Here is a 16,599-nt window from a genome sequence, read left to right as displayed (position 1 = left end):
CTTTTCCCTTAGGGCATTGAATTACATTTCACCAATTACCAGAATCCTGAGGGAATCCAGTAAATGAGGTACTAATCTTTCTCAGGAGTCCTCAGACTATAGCTCCTAGGAAATCTATGACAACACAGATGGATAATGTTATTATTAATGTGACCATAAGACTTGTATCTAATGCAACCAAAGGTATATCTAGAACAGCAGATACTGGCATTGCAGTTCACTTCTGTGCTTGACTGAGACTGTGTGAATTTGTAGAAAACTTCTAGGCATCATTTCTGAGTGCTCCCTATGAAGGATCATCCCCTTTTTTGGTCTGAAAGTTAAGGATATGTTGCTGATGACTGAGCAATGGTGCAAAATGTTGTCTGCCACTGGAGTTGATTTTTCTAGATTGTGACAATCATAGTCTAGGATTCAAAAGAAGGGTAGATGACTGTGGTTCAGGAAAGCCCAGGATTTTTCTTTTGACTGCTATTTGTCATGGCCCCCTGTGGCAGAGGGAGAATTCCAGTGGATGTTGCCCCAGGGGCAGAGGAGGTCTCCAGAATCAAGGGTTCAGAGATCTCTGTTATGACAAACCTTTCCTGCATTCCTGAAAATTTTCCAATTTTTCTCCTCTGGAGGCAGTCAGTGCCATGTATCCCTTCAACTTGAAAACTAGATAGCCATCACACAGGATTCTTGGGTGAAAGGTATCATATCCAGGGTCTACATTGTTCCACTCCAGTCCAAAACAAAACCATATTACAAACTCTTCCAGGTGTTCCATCATGTCAAGTGAAGGGTTGCAACTCAGAATATTTCCAAGATGCTAGAAAAAAAGCCCTCCAGGGCATCCCACCAGACCACAGGGGATCTGGAGTTTACTCAAGATTATTTTTAGTGCTGTAGAAAAACAAAGACATAAGGTCTATTTTGGACCTAAGTAGTTTGATGACGAATTTCAAGAGAGCAAAATTTTGGATGGTCATGGTATAGTCCCTCCCTTCTCCTCTGGAAGGGGAAGTGGATGTGATCAGTAGACCTTCAGGACAGCTGCTACCACATGAAAATTACAAGGCAGTCCAGAAGGCAGATCTGCTTCCAGACTGGAGTCAGACATTACCAGTTCAGTGCATTGCCTTTTGGTCTCACCAGAAGACATCTAATCCTTTGTCTGTAGGTAAAAAAAGAAAACTTTTTCCACTTACTTTTGTAGTTTTTCTGAGTGGACAGCTTCTGTGAAGCAGATAAAATCTGAACAAATCTATGTGGTTAAGAGGGATCATTGGCCTGTAATGGTACTGGAGAAACCATGAAATTATTTTAAAAAAGGTGATGTCTGAACGAGGCTTACTAAATGTATGAGAAAGGAGATCCAGTTTGGTATTCAGGACCCAATGATAAACCATAGGTAGAGGAAACAAATTTGGCAGGACCACCAATCAAGGATCCAGGTCTTCCTTGGGACCTATCCATGAGGTTGCAGTCTATCACACAATCACTATATAAGTTTATTCCAGGTGGATATAACTTCTACCAGATAATCTCTGAATTACACGCATTATCCTGCAAGCCTCCTTATTTGATTTTTTGTAAAGACTGAGTTACTTTAAGACCTGCAACTTCCCTTATACATAATATAACTATGGAGTCAGCCTTGAGTCAGTTGATTCACCTTCCTCTTTTCCCTATTCACTCCAAGCAAGGTGAATATATTCTGCACTCTTTAGACATACACTGTCAGTTGACATTTTATTTGCATTGTACAAAGACTTTAAAGATCAACTTTTTACATCGTTTTCTAAAGCTCAACTGGACCTCAAAATTTCTAAAGTAACTTTGTCCAAATGGCTGTCAAATTGCAATGTCTATGTCTACAGTTCACAGGGCTTATCTCTTCCAGCCAAACCAAAAGCACGTTCCAGTAGAGCTGTTTCTACTTCCACTGCCCATTTGAAAACTACATCAGTGGATGACATCTGTGCAACAGCAACATGGTCTACAGTGCATACTTTTTTCAAAAGTTACAAACTGGATCTCTTTTCCTGATCCAAAGCAGGTTTTGCTTTTACCATTTTTCAAGGGCATCCTACCATGATGCCACCCAGGAGGTGTGGTAGCTGGGGAATCTGTCCCATAAGTCATGACAGATGGGAGGGGTCAACAGTAGGATACTAAAAATATGCACTTACCATGAAGCTGGAGCCTTGTTTGCCTCTCTTCATCTGTCTTGCCATCCTGTCATCCTTCCTCCATTCCAAACAGGTTCTGCTCTATGTCTTTTTTTCTGTCCTAGAGAATTATTATCAACCTTCCCTTAAGCCTTCCAGTTCACATACTACTCTTTAAATTCTCTTCCAGTCTGTGGATGGAATCAAACTCAATCTGAAGAGTAGTGTGAGATCATTACATTATGGGAGGCAGACAACTCAAGCTTTGGAGAAGCTCTGAAAGTTTTTTTTCTAGCTCAGATCTACCTCAAGGCATATGAACAGAGGAAAGAAGGATTTAACATTATGGCATGTTCATAGCTTTTATTCAAGCTTCTCTGGAATAGCTATAAAAGATATAGTAAGGATCACAAACTTCAGGTGTGGTGTACTTTTCTCATCGACTGCTGTTATTGAAAGTATGCAGTAACTGAAATTATGTCAGACAGGTTTAGTTGAAGATGTATCTCATAGAATGTTGAATTGGTATACATTGTCACATCCGTACACAGGCTGTTAAAGTAAAACAAATATGGTTGTCAGTTACCTAAATCTAACATGCTCCAATGAAGGTTAATGACATTTTTATCCTACAATTCCAACAGAGAACACAGCCCCAGAAGAGGAGTACAAGATGGCATGTCTGCTTATGGTATTTGTGGCAGTTTCTCTCCCCAAATTGGCAGAAGATCAATTGTCATTTTATAACAAAGACAATGAAGGTAAGAGTCCAAGTTAATATTTAGAACTTTTAGTGAAAGCTCAGTAATAGTGTACTGCAGTCAGACAAGACTTAAGATTTCAAAGGGTTAAAAAGCATAACAAAATTACAAAAGTTTTACATTTATGAAAAGCTGAGACCTCAACAGTTGAAGCCAGAGGTTGCTTCCTTATGCAAATTGTCAGGTAGTATGTATTTTTATTGTGATTATTCAAAAATAATTGACTGATTATGTGATTAGGTTTTAGTAATTCTGTCTAAACAGCAGTGCTCTCGTTGTATTAAGTCATTTGTGAATCATTTTCTTTTTCTTTAAATGACGCAGCATGACTTAAAATGTGCCTAGACATTAATTAGGGCAACTGATGAAATAATGAATTTGATATTCATTAAAAAGAATACCTCAGCACTGGAAATACTGAAATGATTCCTTTCATTTAGTGTAGAAATGTTGTGCAGTCATACAAACATTGCTACATATTTGACTTGTCTTTTCCTAGCATGGATATGTGTGTTCAAAAGGTGCAGTGACAGCTTTCATGTGAGAACAGTACTGTGAACCAGTCAAGAGTAGAAAACTCACATCGCCATTGGATATTAATCCATATTATTAAGCCACATCATCCAGCCTTCCTTTACTCTAGCAATAATAAAGTAAGAAGCAGCTCTTCTCACCTAGACCTCTTCTGTCATTGATCATTGCCAACAAAGGCACTCTTTTCCTTGTACAGGCAGCTGTCAGCCTTACATAGGAATGAAAAGTGACAGTGAATAAAGAAAATGCCTGCATAAATGAAAGTGCAGCCTAGGAATAAAGCTGTCATGTTCAGGTTACTCTGCTCACAGAGATGCAAGGCATATTACAATGCAGAAGAAAAAAAGAACAGAGTCTAGGAATACAAAAAAAGACAGGAGACAGTGGTCCGGTGAGGAAAGTGACTCAATAAACCAAGAACTGCACAAGAGAAACAGAAATGAGAAAAGTGTATAGGAAAATGGAGTAATACATAGTTATTAAAAACAAACACTGAATAAACTGGAAGGAAAGTGTGCAAACATCAAAGAAAACAAACTAGCTAGATCACAACAAAAGGTAAACTGCACTGCAAGCTGAAGTACAGAATCCTTTAACTGTTATTTTCTATGAAAAGGGCAAAAGGAAAAAAAATCTGTCTCAGAGGAATTTATCCTAGGATAAATGTGGCAGTGATTACAGTATGCAGGTTTACAGCCAGTAGCATTACTTAGGATAGGGGATTGTGAAACAAACAAATCAGGCATCCACCAAGGCTGAAAACTAAAATCTTCTTTAATACACAGGATAAGCGCTTTCACACAGTGTGCTTCATCAGATCCACATAACAAGGTAGTACAAAAACACTTAAATAATACAAAGTATTAGGCAATTAACCAATCATCATATAAAACCAATTACTGATGTGTATTGCATTTTTTAAGTAAAGGCTTTAAAGGCACAGATACATTAAGGCCAGGCTGCTTATCAGCCTGTAATTTAATGATCCATTTAGTTTCTGCACTTTCTAAACTATTATTAAAATCGCCATGCCTTTTATTAAAATAAACAAATTGTAACACAATAAAATAAAAAGCATGTCCAGGAAAATTAGAATTATACTTGGCCAGGGCATTAAGCATGGTTTTACCAGGGTGGCGCAGTGGTACAGCGGTTAATGCTGTCGCCTCACAGCAAGAGGTTCTCTGGTTTGATTCTCGGCTGAGGTGCCTTCTGTGTGGAGTTTGCATGTTCTCCCTGCATTTGCGTGGGTTTCCTCCGGGTACTCCTGTTTCTTCCTCCCACATTCTAAAGACATGCTTCTGGAGCATTTCTCTCCGGGCCTCCGCTGAAAACAGGATCTGTGGAACCTAGTCAGACTTTCCCGGTCAACAAATGTTAAATAAAATAAAAATAAAATACCTCTGATATCACCCATATGTTGGAGAATTTGTTCCTTAAGCATTCTAATAGTTTTCCCCACATAGAATAAGGTACAAGGCCTGCATCTAGCTAAATATATCAAACCATGTGATTTACAGTCAGCGTAAAAATCAGGTTTAAATATAATATTATAAATAGGATGCTGAAAGTCAGTCCTAGTTGAAACTTAACAGCAAGCTTTTCAGCTCCTACATGGAAAAGTGCCCTTACGTTCAGAGCATAAAGTGGGTTTAGATGTAGTTCTATAGCAAAGCTGTCTCTTAAGGGATAAATTATTTTTGAAAATATAACTGGGCTTATCCCCCACAATAGATTTAATTTTATCATCTGAATGTAATATGGGCCAAAGCATGTTGACTGTTTGACAAACATGATACATGTTGTTGCCATAAGTCAAAGAAAGACTGACTTTATTATTAGCAGAATTAATGGCAATAGATTTCTTAGGCATATTAGAGCAATTAAAGAAAGGTTTACCTATATTAGGTCTCAAAGAGACTACATTATCATAGTTGACATTTAAATCATGCTGCTTATAGCCTCTAACCAAAAAATCATTACTTAAAAGGTCCATAGCTTCATAAAATTCAGTATCATCAGTATGTAAACGAGACATTCTGAGGCATTGGCTTTTGGCAATATTATTAAAAATATGCCTAGGATGCATACTAATAAATTGCAGAAACTTATTTTTCCTACAAGGTTTTCTAAAAAGGGAACTATTAATAACACCATCGGATAACTTAATCCTTACATCTAAGAAGTCTACAGTAGGATGTGAATAATGCAGAGCAAATCTAAAACAATCACTAGATAACTCTAAATAATGAACAAACTTCAATAAATCCGCTTCTGGGCCCTCCCACAAAATAAAAATGTCATCCACAAAATGCCTGTAGTACAACAAGTGTGTGGAGAAAAGATGTTCAGAGAGGACTACCCCACACTCCCATTCCGCCAACACAAGGTTGGCATAACTGTTAGTGCAGGGAGTCCCCATCACAACACCCACCCTTTGTTTGTATAAAGGATCATTAAATAAAAAGACGTTATTCTGTAAGACCAACTCCATTAGAACACCAATACATTCAATGAACTCAACAGGATAGTCAGTATTGGTAATAAGAAAATTCTTCAGATACATAATACCCATTTCATGGAGTATGATGGTAAATAAAGTTTGACTATCCATGGTGACAAGCAAAGTCTGTTCTGAAAAAATGCCATGTTCCCTTGCAAAATCACCCAGGGTAACCGAGAAAATGTTCAGTGTCCCTAAGTACTGCATTGGCTTTTTCCAAAGGTTTTTTCAAATGGTGTTCAATGAAAATAGAAATAAATTCTATAGCCCAACCTCTATCTGAGACAATTGGGTGAAGGGGTGGGTTATGTAGCGATTTGTGGACCTTGGGAAAGCCATGAATGACAGGTATTAATGGTTCAGTAACCAACATGAAATCATAATCATTTTTCTCTATAACACATTCCATTAACAAAACACAAAGATTCTCATGAACATTACTCACAATTCTTTTAAAATCATTAATAGTTATACATTCATAAGTAGCAGCATCATTCAACATAGAAAACATAATTGAATTATAGTAAGCAGAGTCAAGAACTACAATAGATCCACCTTTGTCAGCAGGACGAAAAATTAAATTACTATTGGCTTTTAACTCATTTAACGACAAAAATTCATCATGAGTTAAGTTATAAAATCTACCTTTAGGTGCATCCATCTTAAGCAATTCACTCTCAACATTCTTGGCAAAAGTTTCAAGGACAGGATGCATTAATGGCATGTATAAACTAGGATAGGGGATTACTTTACCCGATTGAGTAAGATAATCTGTCTGACGTTGACAGTACCAGTGTTTGATAGCATTACCACTACCTGAGCATCACAAGAACATTTAAATAATGCACCATTAACAGTGCCAGTTTAGCTTAACTTCAGAGCAGCTTCTTTTGTTTTTTATACACTTGTCTGTCATGCATCGTAAAATGCTTATGCTAAATCAATACATGCTAGTCTTGAGCAAGCAAATGCCCATATCTCCTGAGCCATAAATATTAGAAAAATATTCATCACAGAAATTATTTCTGTATTCCATCCTAGTGGTGTAGGGGGACAAAGCCCTGTGTACTAGCAGAACATATGCTGGAGGGACTGGAATGGGAAGGATAGGAGTGACCAGCAGATGGTAACTCACTCATCCTGGAGGAAGGGAGGCAGCTTGGTTCATTGCACAGAGTTCAACATGCCCGCACTTTATAGTGGTGATCTGCTTAGCCAGGAGATTGCTAATGTGCAGTAGGGTGCAGGCAATTTTCAAGAGCAGCAATTGTGGAGCATGCTAGCTGATGAGGGGGTAAGGATAAGAAATTCTGCAGGATCATTAAATTGACCTTCTTTGTAAGATGGACTCTCTCCTTTACCAGGAAACATATGGAGCACAGGGCTCTTGCTGCAATGGAAGAACAAATGGGTCAGTTGGGTGCAGGAAGAGGTTATTAGAAATATTTCAGAAAATATTTCATACTGAATTAAACCCACCAAAATAATTTTAAACAAATGTATTATGCCCAAGAATATACCAATTCAGAAGAAAGGGAAATATATTTAATCACTTTAAGTTGGTGTGACCATTGAGGTAGTATTTTAGAGACTGGGGATGTGATGTAGAAACCGTATACCAGGGTCTCAGGAGTTACAGCACCCCTGCAAAACACATTTCATTATGATTTACTTTACTGTACTGTGACACGTACCAGGCAGCATAGGAATATGTACAGTAAATTGCTGGCAAAAGAACAATATTCAGTAAGTCAAAGTAGGCTCATTTTTTGTTCCTAGGTCATCCTTGCTTTTACAACTCTTTTGAAGAACATAAAGGCAAGTCTAGTCCTCTATAAAGGCAAAAAATATAATCCAAAGTGGGAAACAATACAAATTATTGTGTAACATTTTGTCACGCAATGGAGTTTTGCAGGAAAAAGATAACAGGTAGTATGCAGAACCAGCTCTGCGACAGATCTTATGCTTCTAAGTTTGGATTCCCAAGACACAGGGAAGAAGGGAAAATGTGTTTTATTTTTTGCCATTTCCTTTTTCCCTGAATTTGCAATAGGGGGTTTGGAGTTGGTGTAATGGCTAAGAGTGGTCCCAGGACAGAACCCTGTGGGACGCCACTTGTGACCAGTTTCGAGTCTGACATGGCTCCAGCAACTCTCACTCTGTGGGTTCTGTCTTTGAGCCAGTTTGCGACCCATCTTGTGACATAGGGGTTTATATTTAAGCTGGATAGCTTATCTATGATGCCTGAGTGGGGTATTGTGTCAAATGCCTTTGCAAGGTCCAGATAGGCTGTGTGGACTACCTTCCCTTCATCTATGGCTTTGGTGACTGTTTTGAAGAAGTCAACCAGGTTCAAAAGGCAGGATCTGCCCTTGACAAAGCCAAACTGGGTAGGATCTAGTGTCTGTAGGTCCCCAATGTCTTTGTTTATGAGCTCCATGATGATCCTCTCCATAGCCTTGCAGATTAAGCTAGTCAGGCTTATGGGGCGATAGTTTCCAGGGTCCGTAGATGCTCCACCTTTGTGGAGTGGGACCACTGTTGCTGTACACCATTCTGTGGGCACATATCCTGCAGTGAGGCTGAGATTGTATAGCTGTTTTATTTGAGGGATTAGTTCCTCTTGGAGTTCATGTAGAATGCAACCTGGGACGCCATCTGGTCCCATGGAAGCAGTGTTTTTTTGCTTTGGAGAGGGCAGCCTTCACCTGAGCATCAGAGATGTTTGGGAGGCAGCCCTCTGCCGGGATAGATACTTGCTCTTTTGGGGGGGAGGGGGGGGAGTTTGCACTGAACCTGTCTGCCAGGATAATGGCGATATCTCTGGGTTCAGTGTATTTTTTGTCGTTTAGAATCAACTCAGAACAAGTCTGGGAGTTGCATCCCAGGTTCCTAACATAACTGAAAAAAGCCTTATGATTGTCTTTGGTGTCCTGTGCAATTTTTCTCTCGAAGCTGTCCTTGGAGGATTTTATGAGGGATCGTAATTTTTTGCTGGTACTGATCAGAGATGCGTTCCCTATTAGGGATTTTGCTCTATCATGTAGTAGCTTCCTCCTTCTGTTGTACAGTTTATTTATGGCAGGGGTCCACAATAGCACAATAGCACAAATCATGGGCTATGCACCAGTGGTTTGTTTATTGATACAATACATGCATTTGATATGATGTATCACGAGTTAGCATCAATGAATTTTGAAACTGGTTCATTTCCTGGTTTCATGGTTATCTCGACAATGGAACTCCTCATGTGATCAGGCCATACCAGTGGAGCCCTTGGGGATCTGTTTATGGACCATAGGTTTCTCTCTTTTTTATTAACAATCTTTCTTTCATTCTGCCTTACTATGATTCAACAAAGTATACAGCTGAAATTCTTGTTCTTGCTTCCATAATCATCCAAAATTTTGATATCAAATCTCTGAAGGAATTTTAATTAACCATGGAACTGGATAGACAAACATAAACTGACAATTAATGTCCCAAAAAAAATCAGCCATTATGATTTTTGCCTCCCAAAAAACTAAACATTTACCCATAAATGTCCCAAAAGAACAGACAGTTAAAGTAGTCTTTAGGCATAAATATCTTGGACATCCATTTGGATCCTGCTATACTGTTCAAGTTGCATGTGGACAGCAGGGTGAAAAAATCCTAAGTGCTTAAAAATTAGTTATAGAACATAAATTTATCTTCAACTGAGGCAAGAATGATTTTATCCAGGAATGTGATATTACCCCATGTAAAGCATACCTTACCTAACATCACATTAAGCTGTTCTACAACCACTATACTACTGTTAGTGAGGTATGCCATTTTATTTATTCAGCTGATGTTCAAATCCATCATGGATTGTTTCTGCAGAACTCAAACTGGCTTTGTGTTACTTGAAGAGCTACTCAGGTTTTCTATTTTAGCTAAACAGTACATATACCCTACACTGTCTTTAAAGCTGATATCAGGAAACCCCTTCTGTAAACTCAGATGCATTCATCATGATGATGATGATGATGGTGTAATCCTTTTAAGACCACCATGTTTTGAAACATCCACTGGTATAAGACCTTAAGTATAACTGGGCCAGCCTGCTAGATCAGTTTACCTGTGGAAGAAACTCAGCAGCAGTCACTTCAAACTCTCCTAAGTTAAAAACATTGTTTTTGCATAATAAATGTTGCTGCTTCAGATGTGCAGGGCAAACTAATAGAATTAATAGATTTATTTTATGTTTGGAAGTGTATGTCATGCTTTATTTATATTGTTACTCCATAATTTTAATGAAACATTTTAATTCACTTAACATAACACCCTGACCCCATGTTGAAAATGGGATAAGGGGGTTGATCCTCGAGGAGGAGAAAGGGGAGGATGGTTTTAATTCATTGTCAGTAACATAGTTTTTTTAGATAGTTAGGACTTCTAGTATTTGATATTATAGATGTGATTTGGTAAGATATTATCGCAACAATATCCATTTTTCTTAGTCATGTATATTTTACTTCAGTGCTTTGTTTCTCTGTTGATCATGGATTATGGCTGAAAAGACCTTGCAGCCAGTAAACCTATCTAGTTAACAAATAAATACATCAATGAATGGATGAATAAATGGACAACTGACAGCAGCTGTTTGTTTGATTACTACAATGTTTTCTGTAGAATTCTAAACAATTAGAGTGTAAATAACTAAAAATAACAGTGTCAGACAAACTAAAGCATTAAGCAAATGCTGTCAAAACATTCATCTTATAATTAGAACAATCATGTGCTGTGTTAACATGAAGATCACAAAAGGGACATAATGGCTTTACCACAATTGCTGTCTGGACTCACAAAATAACAATATTCACCCAAGGTATTCCAGTCATTTTTAAAGTATCTGATGTGAACCTCATGTAAAGGAATTAATCCTTCTGCAGCTGTCACCTAAAGAAGGATAGCTAACTTTATATATATATATATATATATATATATATATATATATATATATATATATATATATATATATATATACCATCTTTCAGCAATATTTCAATGCATCATCTGACTTTTGCTATGCAAGAAATAAACCAGATTGTTTCAAAATCCCTACAGTATTATGTAAGTCAGAAGGTTGCTTTTGCTTTCAGGTTTCTCCATATTTCTTTTAGAATCTGATTAAATACGATTGATCTAAACAATTAACAGTGAGCTCATACTATTTGCTACCTGTTATTATTCTCCGTACCTTTATACTCCTTCTAAAGAGTAACAGGGAACCTAATGCAAGGCCAACTGCTCCCTTTCCTCAGCAGCAGGGCTACTCTCTTCCTTTACAGGCCTGAACCCTCCTTAATAGCGTCAATAACAAGCCAAACCACATTTTTATTTCCCAGCATAACCCAGACATTTTAGAAGTCACATAATCTTGGCTCAGACAAGACTCTCCCAACTTCCAGCACTTTCTAACCACCTACAAGCATGTCAATAAATCTAGAACAGGTAAACAATCTGGTGAAGGCTCTTTAATTGTATGCAGATGGTTCCCCCTTCAAAACATCTTAAACTCATAACATCTAAAATCAAAACATCGAGACCATAACATCTAAAACCCATAACATTGAATTTCATAACATCTAAAATGTATAATATGTAAGAGTGTATCATCAAATGTGTAAATGTTATAGTTTAATCTGTTAATCTTGTGATATTATTATGATATGTAGTTTTTATTTCTATAGTCATTATTTATTTAGTGTAGGAATTTATACTATTTATATAGTGTTTATTTTGCCACTCTGTATGTGTTTTTTTTAGGCCATACATGTAAGTGATATAGACATTATGTGTACATTCTTTATGGTGATTGTGATACAGTTAGGTTAGGAAATTAACTTTTTCCCACTGTAGTGTGATCTTGGTGTTGGTATATTTAATTTACAAGGGGTGTGGGGAGTGTAGGGGGGCTTGCCCCCCCCGGCAGGAACATAGTAAAAAGTGTGTTTGTTAGTTTGGTGTCATTATGTGTGGAGGGGATGTTATTTTCATGTGATTTGTAGTGTTCGATGGTGTGATGCACATTTTAGATGTTATGAAATTTGATGTTATGGGATTTAGATGTTTTGGGTTTTAGATGTTATGGTTTCGATGTTATGATTTTAGATGTTATGGGTTTTAGATGTTTTGAAGGGGAACCATGAAGACATAACCTAAACTCAAAAATTATTGCCCAAGAAAACTCGTCCTCTGGTTCCAGTCCTAACTGGATTCCCCTAAAATTTCCAGATGATAAAAGTAAACCTCTACTGATCACTACAGCCTATCTGCCACCCCCTTCTACCTTAAAAAAATTAAAATCCCTACACCTTGAATCTCATCCACTAATCATTACCATATCAAACTAAGACTCTTTATGCACCTTAAACTTTTTCCATCCTACTCCATTTTAACGTATACTTATTTCTTTTTTTCTAACCTTCTGCCTAATCCTCACTCTCCACCTCAATTCTTCCATAGACGATGAAGAAGAAAAAGACAAGTGTAACCTACATCACTTTTATTTAATATAATCTGTCTAGTACATGTTGTATTACTGTATCTACCTATCTGTACTTATGTAGTATCAATCACTTATTGTGGGTGTGCTTTAATACTTGCTATTGTTTTGTTTATGTATTATGTTTTAACTGTATGTATTCATTTGGAGCTTTTCGCCCCAGACCTCCACTGAAAATGGGTCGTTGACCCAGTAGGACTTTATTGTTAAACAAATATTAAATAAATAAATAAATAAAATCATTCATCATTCCGTAACAACTGTCCCCAAAATAACAACATAATCATTCTACGTGACTTCAACCTTACTTATCTTGGCCATCTTTCCTCCTTCTTTGGTACTTTCTTAGCAGGTCTAGGTCTCCTTCAACTCATAAAACAGCAAGACCTAACCTCAGATCATCCAAACATTCCACATTTGATCTGAATATTACAAACACTTTAACCTACATGTCCAGCATAAACATCCAGCCACCATCACTAAGGGACAACTGCCCAATCACATTTACTGTTATCAACCAGCCTATAAAACTGCCACCAGTTTTAATACTCTTCAGAAAAAAGTTTAACATTAATTTTGACAAACTCAAAAACTTTCTCACAATCCACAACTGGAACCATATCTCTTTACATGATCCTAATACACCAGCCATAACCCTAAACAACTTTGTACTCCAGTACAAGATAAACAATTCCCACTTATCCATGGGCTTTATAAACCCCCCAAATCTGAATGGCTGTTCACCGAACATAAACATCTTCTTACTCTAAAGGATGAAGCATGGAAAAATTTAAAACAACCCCCAAGAGCCGACAGCTGCACCACCTTTATGTAACCTAGCCAAGAAGTACATCTAAATACACAAAGTAAATCTTCAAACAATGAAACAAATTACCCTCTTACATTCCCCAAACAGTTTTGGAAAGAAGTTAACCTTCTTACAGGAAGAAAACCTCCTCATGATACCCACTCTGTAAATGCCATTCAATGTGGTACAGCAAAACGTTCTGCAGAAGATTTCCTTAAATAATTCCGCTATCTCCCATTAGTAAAATGCAAACTTCCCACACATTATGGAATTCCCACCTCATCACCATTCATTCCCCTCTTCTACTTCAAATGCATATGTCCTAAATAAATCTCTATTCTACTTGAAAATATTCCCACTGATACCCCTCCTGGATCTGACAGCATAAACCCCTGCTTTATATATCACTGCAGAGACCATCTATGTTTTCCTCTTACCCGCATTGATAATCTATCTCCCACCCAAAACATAAAGCTACAGTTTTGGAAAACTGCTCTAATTAAACCCCTCCTAAAGCAAACCAACCTAGTAAATACCTTTCACTTCCACCCAATATCCATCCTTCCTATTTTAAGCAAACTTAGAAAAGTTAGTCTACACCCAGCTCTCTGTCTGTATCCAATAGTACCATCTGCTGAATTTCAAACAACATGGATTTTGGGCTGGGTGAAACTCTATTATAGCACTTTCGTACCTAACTGATGATATCCAGTAAAACACCAATAATGGCCTCCTTAAATGTCCCCTATTTATAGACCTGAGAAAGGCATTTGACCTCATTGTCCACTCTCTTCTTCATAGCAAACTAACTGAAATTGGTATCAGTCCTGATGCCACTTCCTGTTTTAAAAACTTTCTAACTGACAGACATTTCAGAGTTAAAATAGGATCTTCCCAATCAAAATCTGCACCTATTGCCATATGTGTACCACAAGGAGCCATTCTTGCCCCCCCCCCCAGACTCTTCTCCATATTCATTAACACACTTCCTTCTGACCTCCATCATCTCACACTTATGCTCTGTGTGCTGATGACATGGTCATTTACCATTCAGGTCACTCTCACACCAATATTCAATGTCAGCTCCAGTCAGACTTACATGAGCTCCACCCGTGACTCATAAACCATAAACTACATCTCAACTCTTCCAGTACCAAAACTGTTTTTCAGAAGTACACTGAAATCCACTAAGCACCAGACTCTTTAAATACCTTTTCACAGAAACAACCTTCACCTTCAAACACCAAGGATTTTGGATTGATCACTTGCTAAACTTCCATTACCACCAGCATTTTCATCATTCAGTTTTCAGACTTCGCGCAATTTGGATTCGGATGAGTGTAATTCAGTAAAATGATAATAAACTACATAAATTATCATCCTCAGAGCATAACTTGTTTGGACCTGTGAATGTTTTAATAAGGATAGAAGTATGAGTAAACAATTTAAATGAATGTGTTCATAGATAAATGTAGCGTTAACTAATGGAGAGTATAGCACATAGAAATAAAAATGGTAAAATGTCTAAAGTGTTAGAAAACAAACCATCTCTTTTGTTTTTGTAATGATCTGCGGTCTACAGAAAGTCAGATCAATTACATTATTTTTATACTTGCTTTTCTGTAGAATATGCTTCAGTAGTATCTTAATTCGACTTGTATTTGCGCATGGATTTCTGCCAGTTTGAGAACCCATTTCTTCAGTTCTCTATCCAGTGGGGGGTAGCTATCAAACCTGACTATAATGAAATACCAAAAAACAAAAAAGGACAACAGGGTGTTTTGCAAAGAGCAGGCCTTTTGTATACCACACATGCATGAGTCTGTGTCTTCTTATTACTACCCCTCTAAATATATACACTGCAAAATTGCATAACGGTAGAGCTAAAGACAAAACTTATTAATTTCCACTGTTTAGAAATTGCGCAGTAGACCACACAGAATGATCTTCAGAAAAAGAAATGTCTAGAACGTAAAAATCGATTCCTTGTTCAATAATCAGATCCTTCAATCAAATGAGTATCTCCCTTAGCTTTATGTGGTGTGCTTTGTCTAGGAATGGACATAGATGCTGGCTAATCTGAGAGCGGCTCTTATAACACAGGCCACTGGGAACCACATTTGTGTCTTGAGCATACTCACATGCACATGTGCACGTGCACACACACACACACACACACACACACACACACACACACACACACACACGAGATAGAAAGTCACTAATATTGTAAGTGGGATTGGGAAAGGAGAGAGTATGTGTGTGTTTGAGTTAGGGTTAGAGTTGTGTGTTTGTGTATTCTAGGATAACAGTAAGGATTAGATTAGGGGATAGATATAGTATTGTTTGTGTGTTTTGTGAATGTTTGTGTGTCTGAGACTGTGTTGTATAGTGACAATGTTAGGGGAAGGTTTTAATGATGTTAAGGTGTAGGGTTAGGGTTGGGGAAAGGGGCAGCTTTAAGGTTAGGAATAGCACCATTACTAAGGTGATACAGGGGGATGTAGCTCCCCTGCCTTCTTTACTAACAGGTGCTAACCTTAGCCATAATGCTTCCCCTTCCACCAACCCTAAACCTACTCCTTAATGTCATTAAAACCTTTCTATAACACTGCCACTATTCAGATACATTTGAGGCTTGTGTTATGAGGGATTTAGTTTTGATAATGGGAGAGGAAATAGTTTTCTTCTATCGCTATTATTGATTTTTGTTTTTTTGTGTTCACTATTGTGTATGATTAAACTTAGTTTGTTGGTGTTTTACATTTGATATTAGGGCAGTTCAGTCATATACAATGGACCCATATCTATCTATCCATCTATCGATATCTGTATGTATATATATATATATATATATATATATATATATATATATATATATATATATATATATATATATATATATATATATAGCTCTTTGGTTCTATTTTCAAATCCCAAACTCGTATTACTGACTCTGAAAATCCCAAGATGAAAATAATGAAGCATTGAAATCCCAAATGTCGGATTTTAAACATGGTAAGTATATACATGGCCAACTGAAACCAAAACTCATGCCAAGGTGAGTAAAACCCATCTAGGTGGGGGGGTATGCCCCCACACTCCCCATAACTAAATTTACCAACTCTTGGATCGCACTACAGTAGAGAACAGGGCATGTTGATCTCAGAGAGGGTTCCAGGTGGCCAAGTGTTTACTTACCATGTTAAAAAGCCAACATTTGGGATTATAACTTTCTTTGTCATCTCGGGATTTTCGCATTCGGTAATATGGGCTATAAACTTTAGAAGTAGACCTGTGTGTGTGTG

The 16,599-nt window shown here is 37.5% G+C and overlaps 1 protein-coding gene across 2 annotated transcripts in view; it reads left to right on the top strand.

Moving 5' to 3' along the window:
* NCKAP1L (NCK associated protein 1 like) overlaps positions 1–16,599 on the top strand; it is a 1,498,172-nt gene that overhangs the window by 1,365,137 nt on the left and 116,436 nt on the right. For both annotated transcript variants that reach the window (XM_044083976.1, XM_044083975.1), the window contains one exon: positions 2,798–2,914. In XM_044083976.1, coding sequence (XP_043939911.1) covers positions 2,798–2,914 — 117 coding nt within the window. The remainder of the gene's footprint in view (positions 1–2,797; positions 2,915–16,599) is intronic.

The sequence above is a fragment of the Protopterus annectens genome, chromosome 9.part0 (genome assembly GCF_019279795.1).
Source record: "Protopterus annectens isolate FY-2018-M chromosome 9.part0, PAN1.0, whole genome shotgun sequence".
Taxonomy (NCBI): Eukaryota; Metazoa; Chordata; order Ceratodontiformes; family Protopteridae; genus Protopterus; species Protopterus annectens.
The sequence above is the reverse complement of the archived record's forward strand: the minus strand, read 5'-3'. Positions and strand labels throughout refer to the sequence as shown.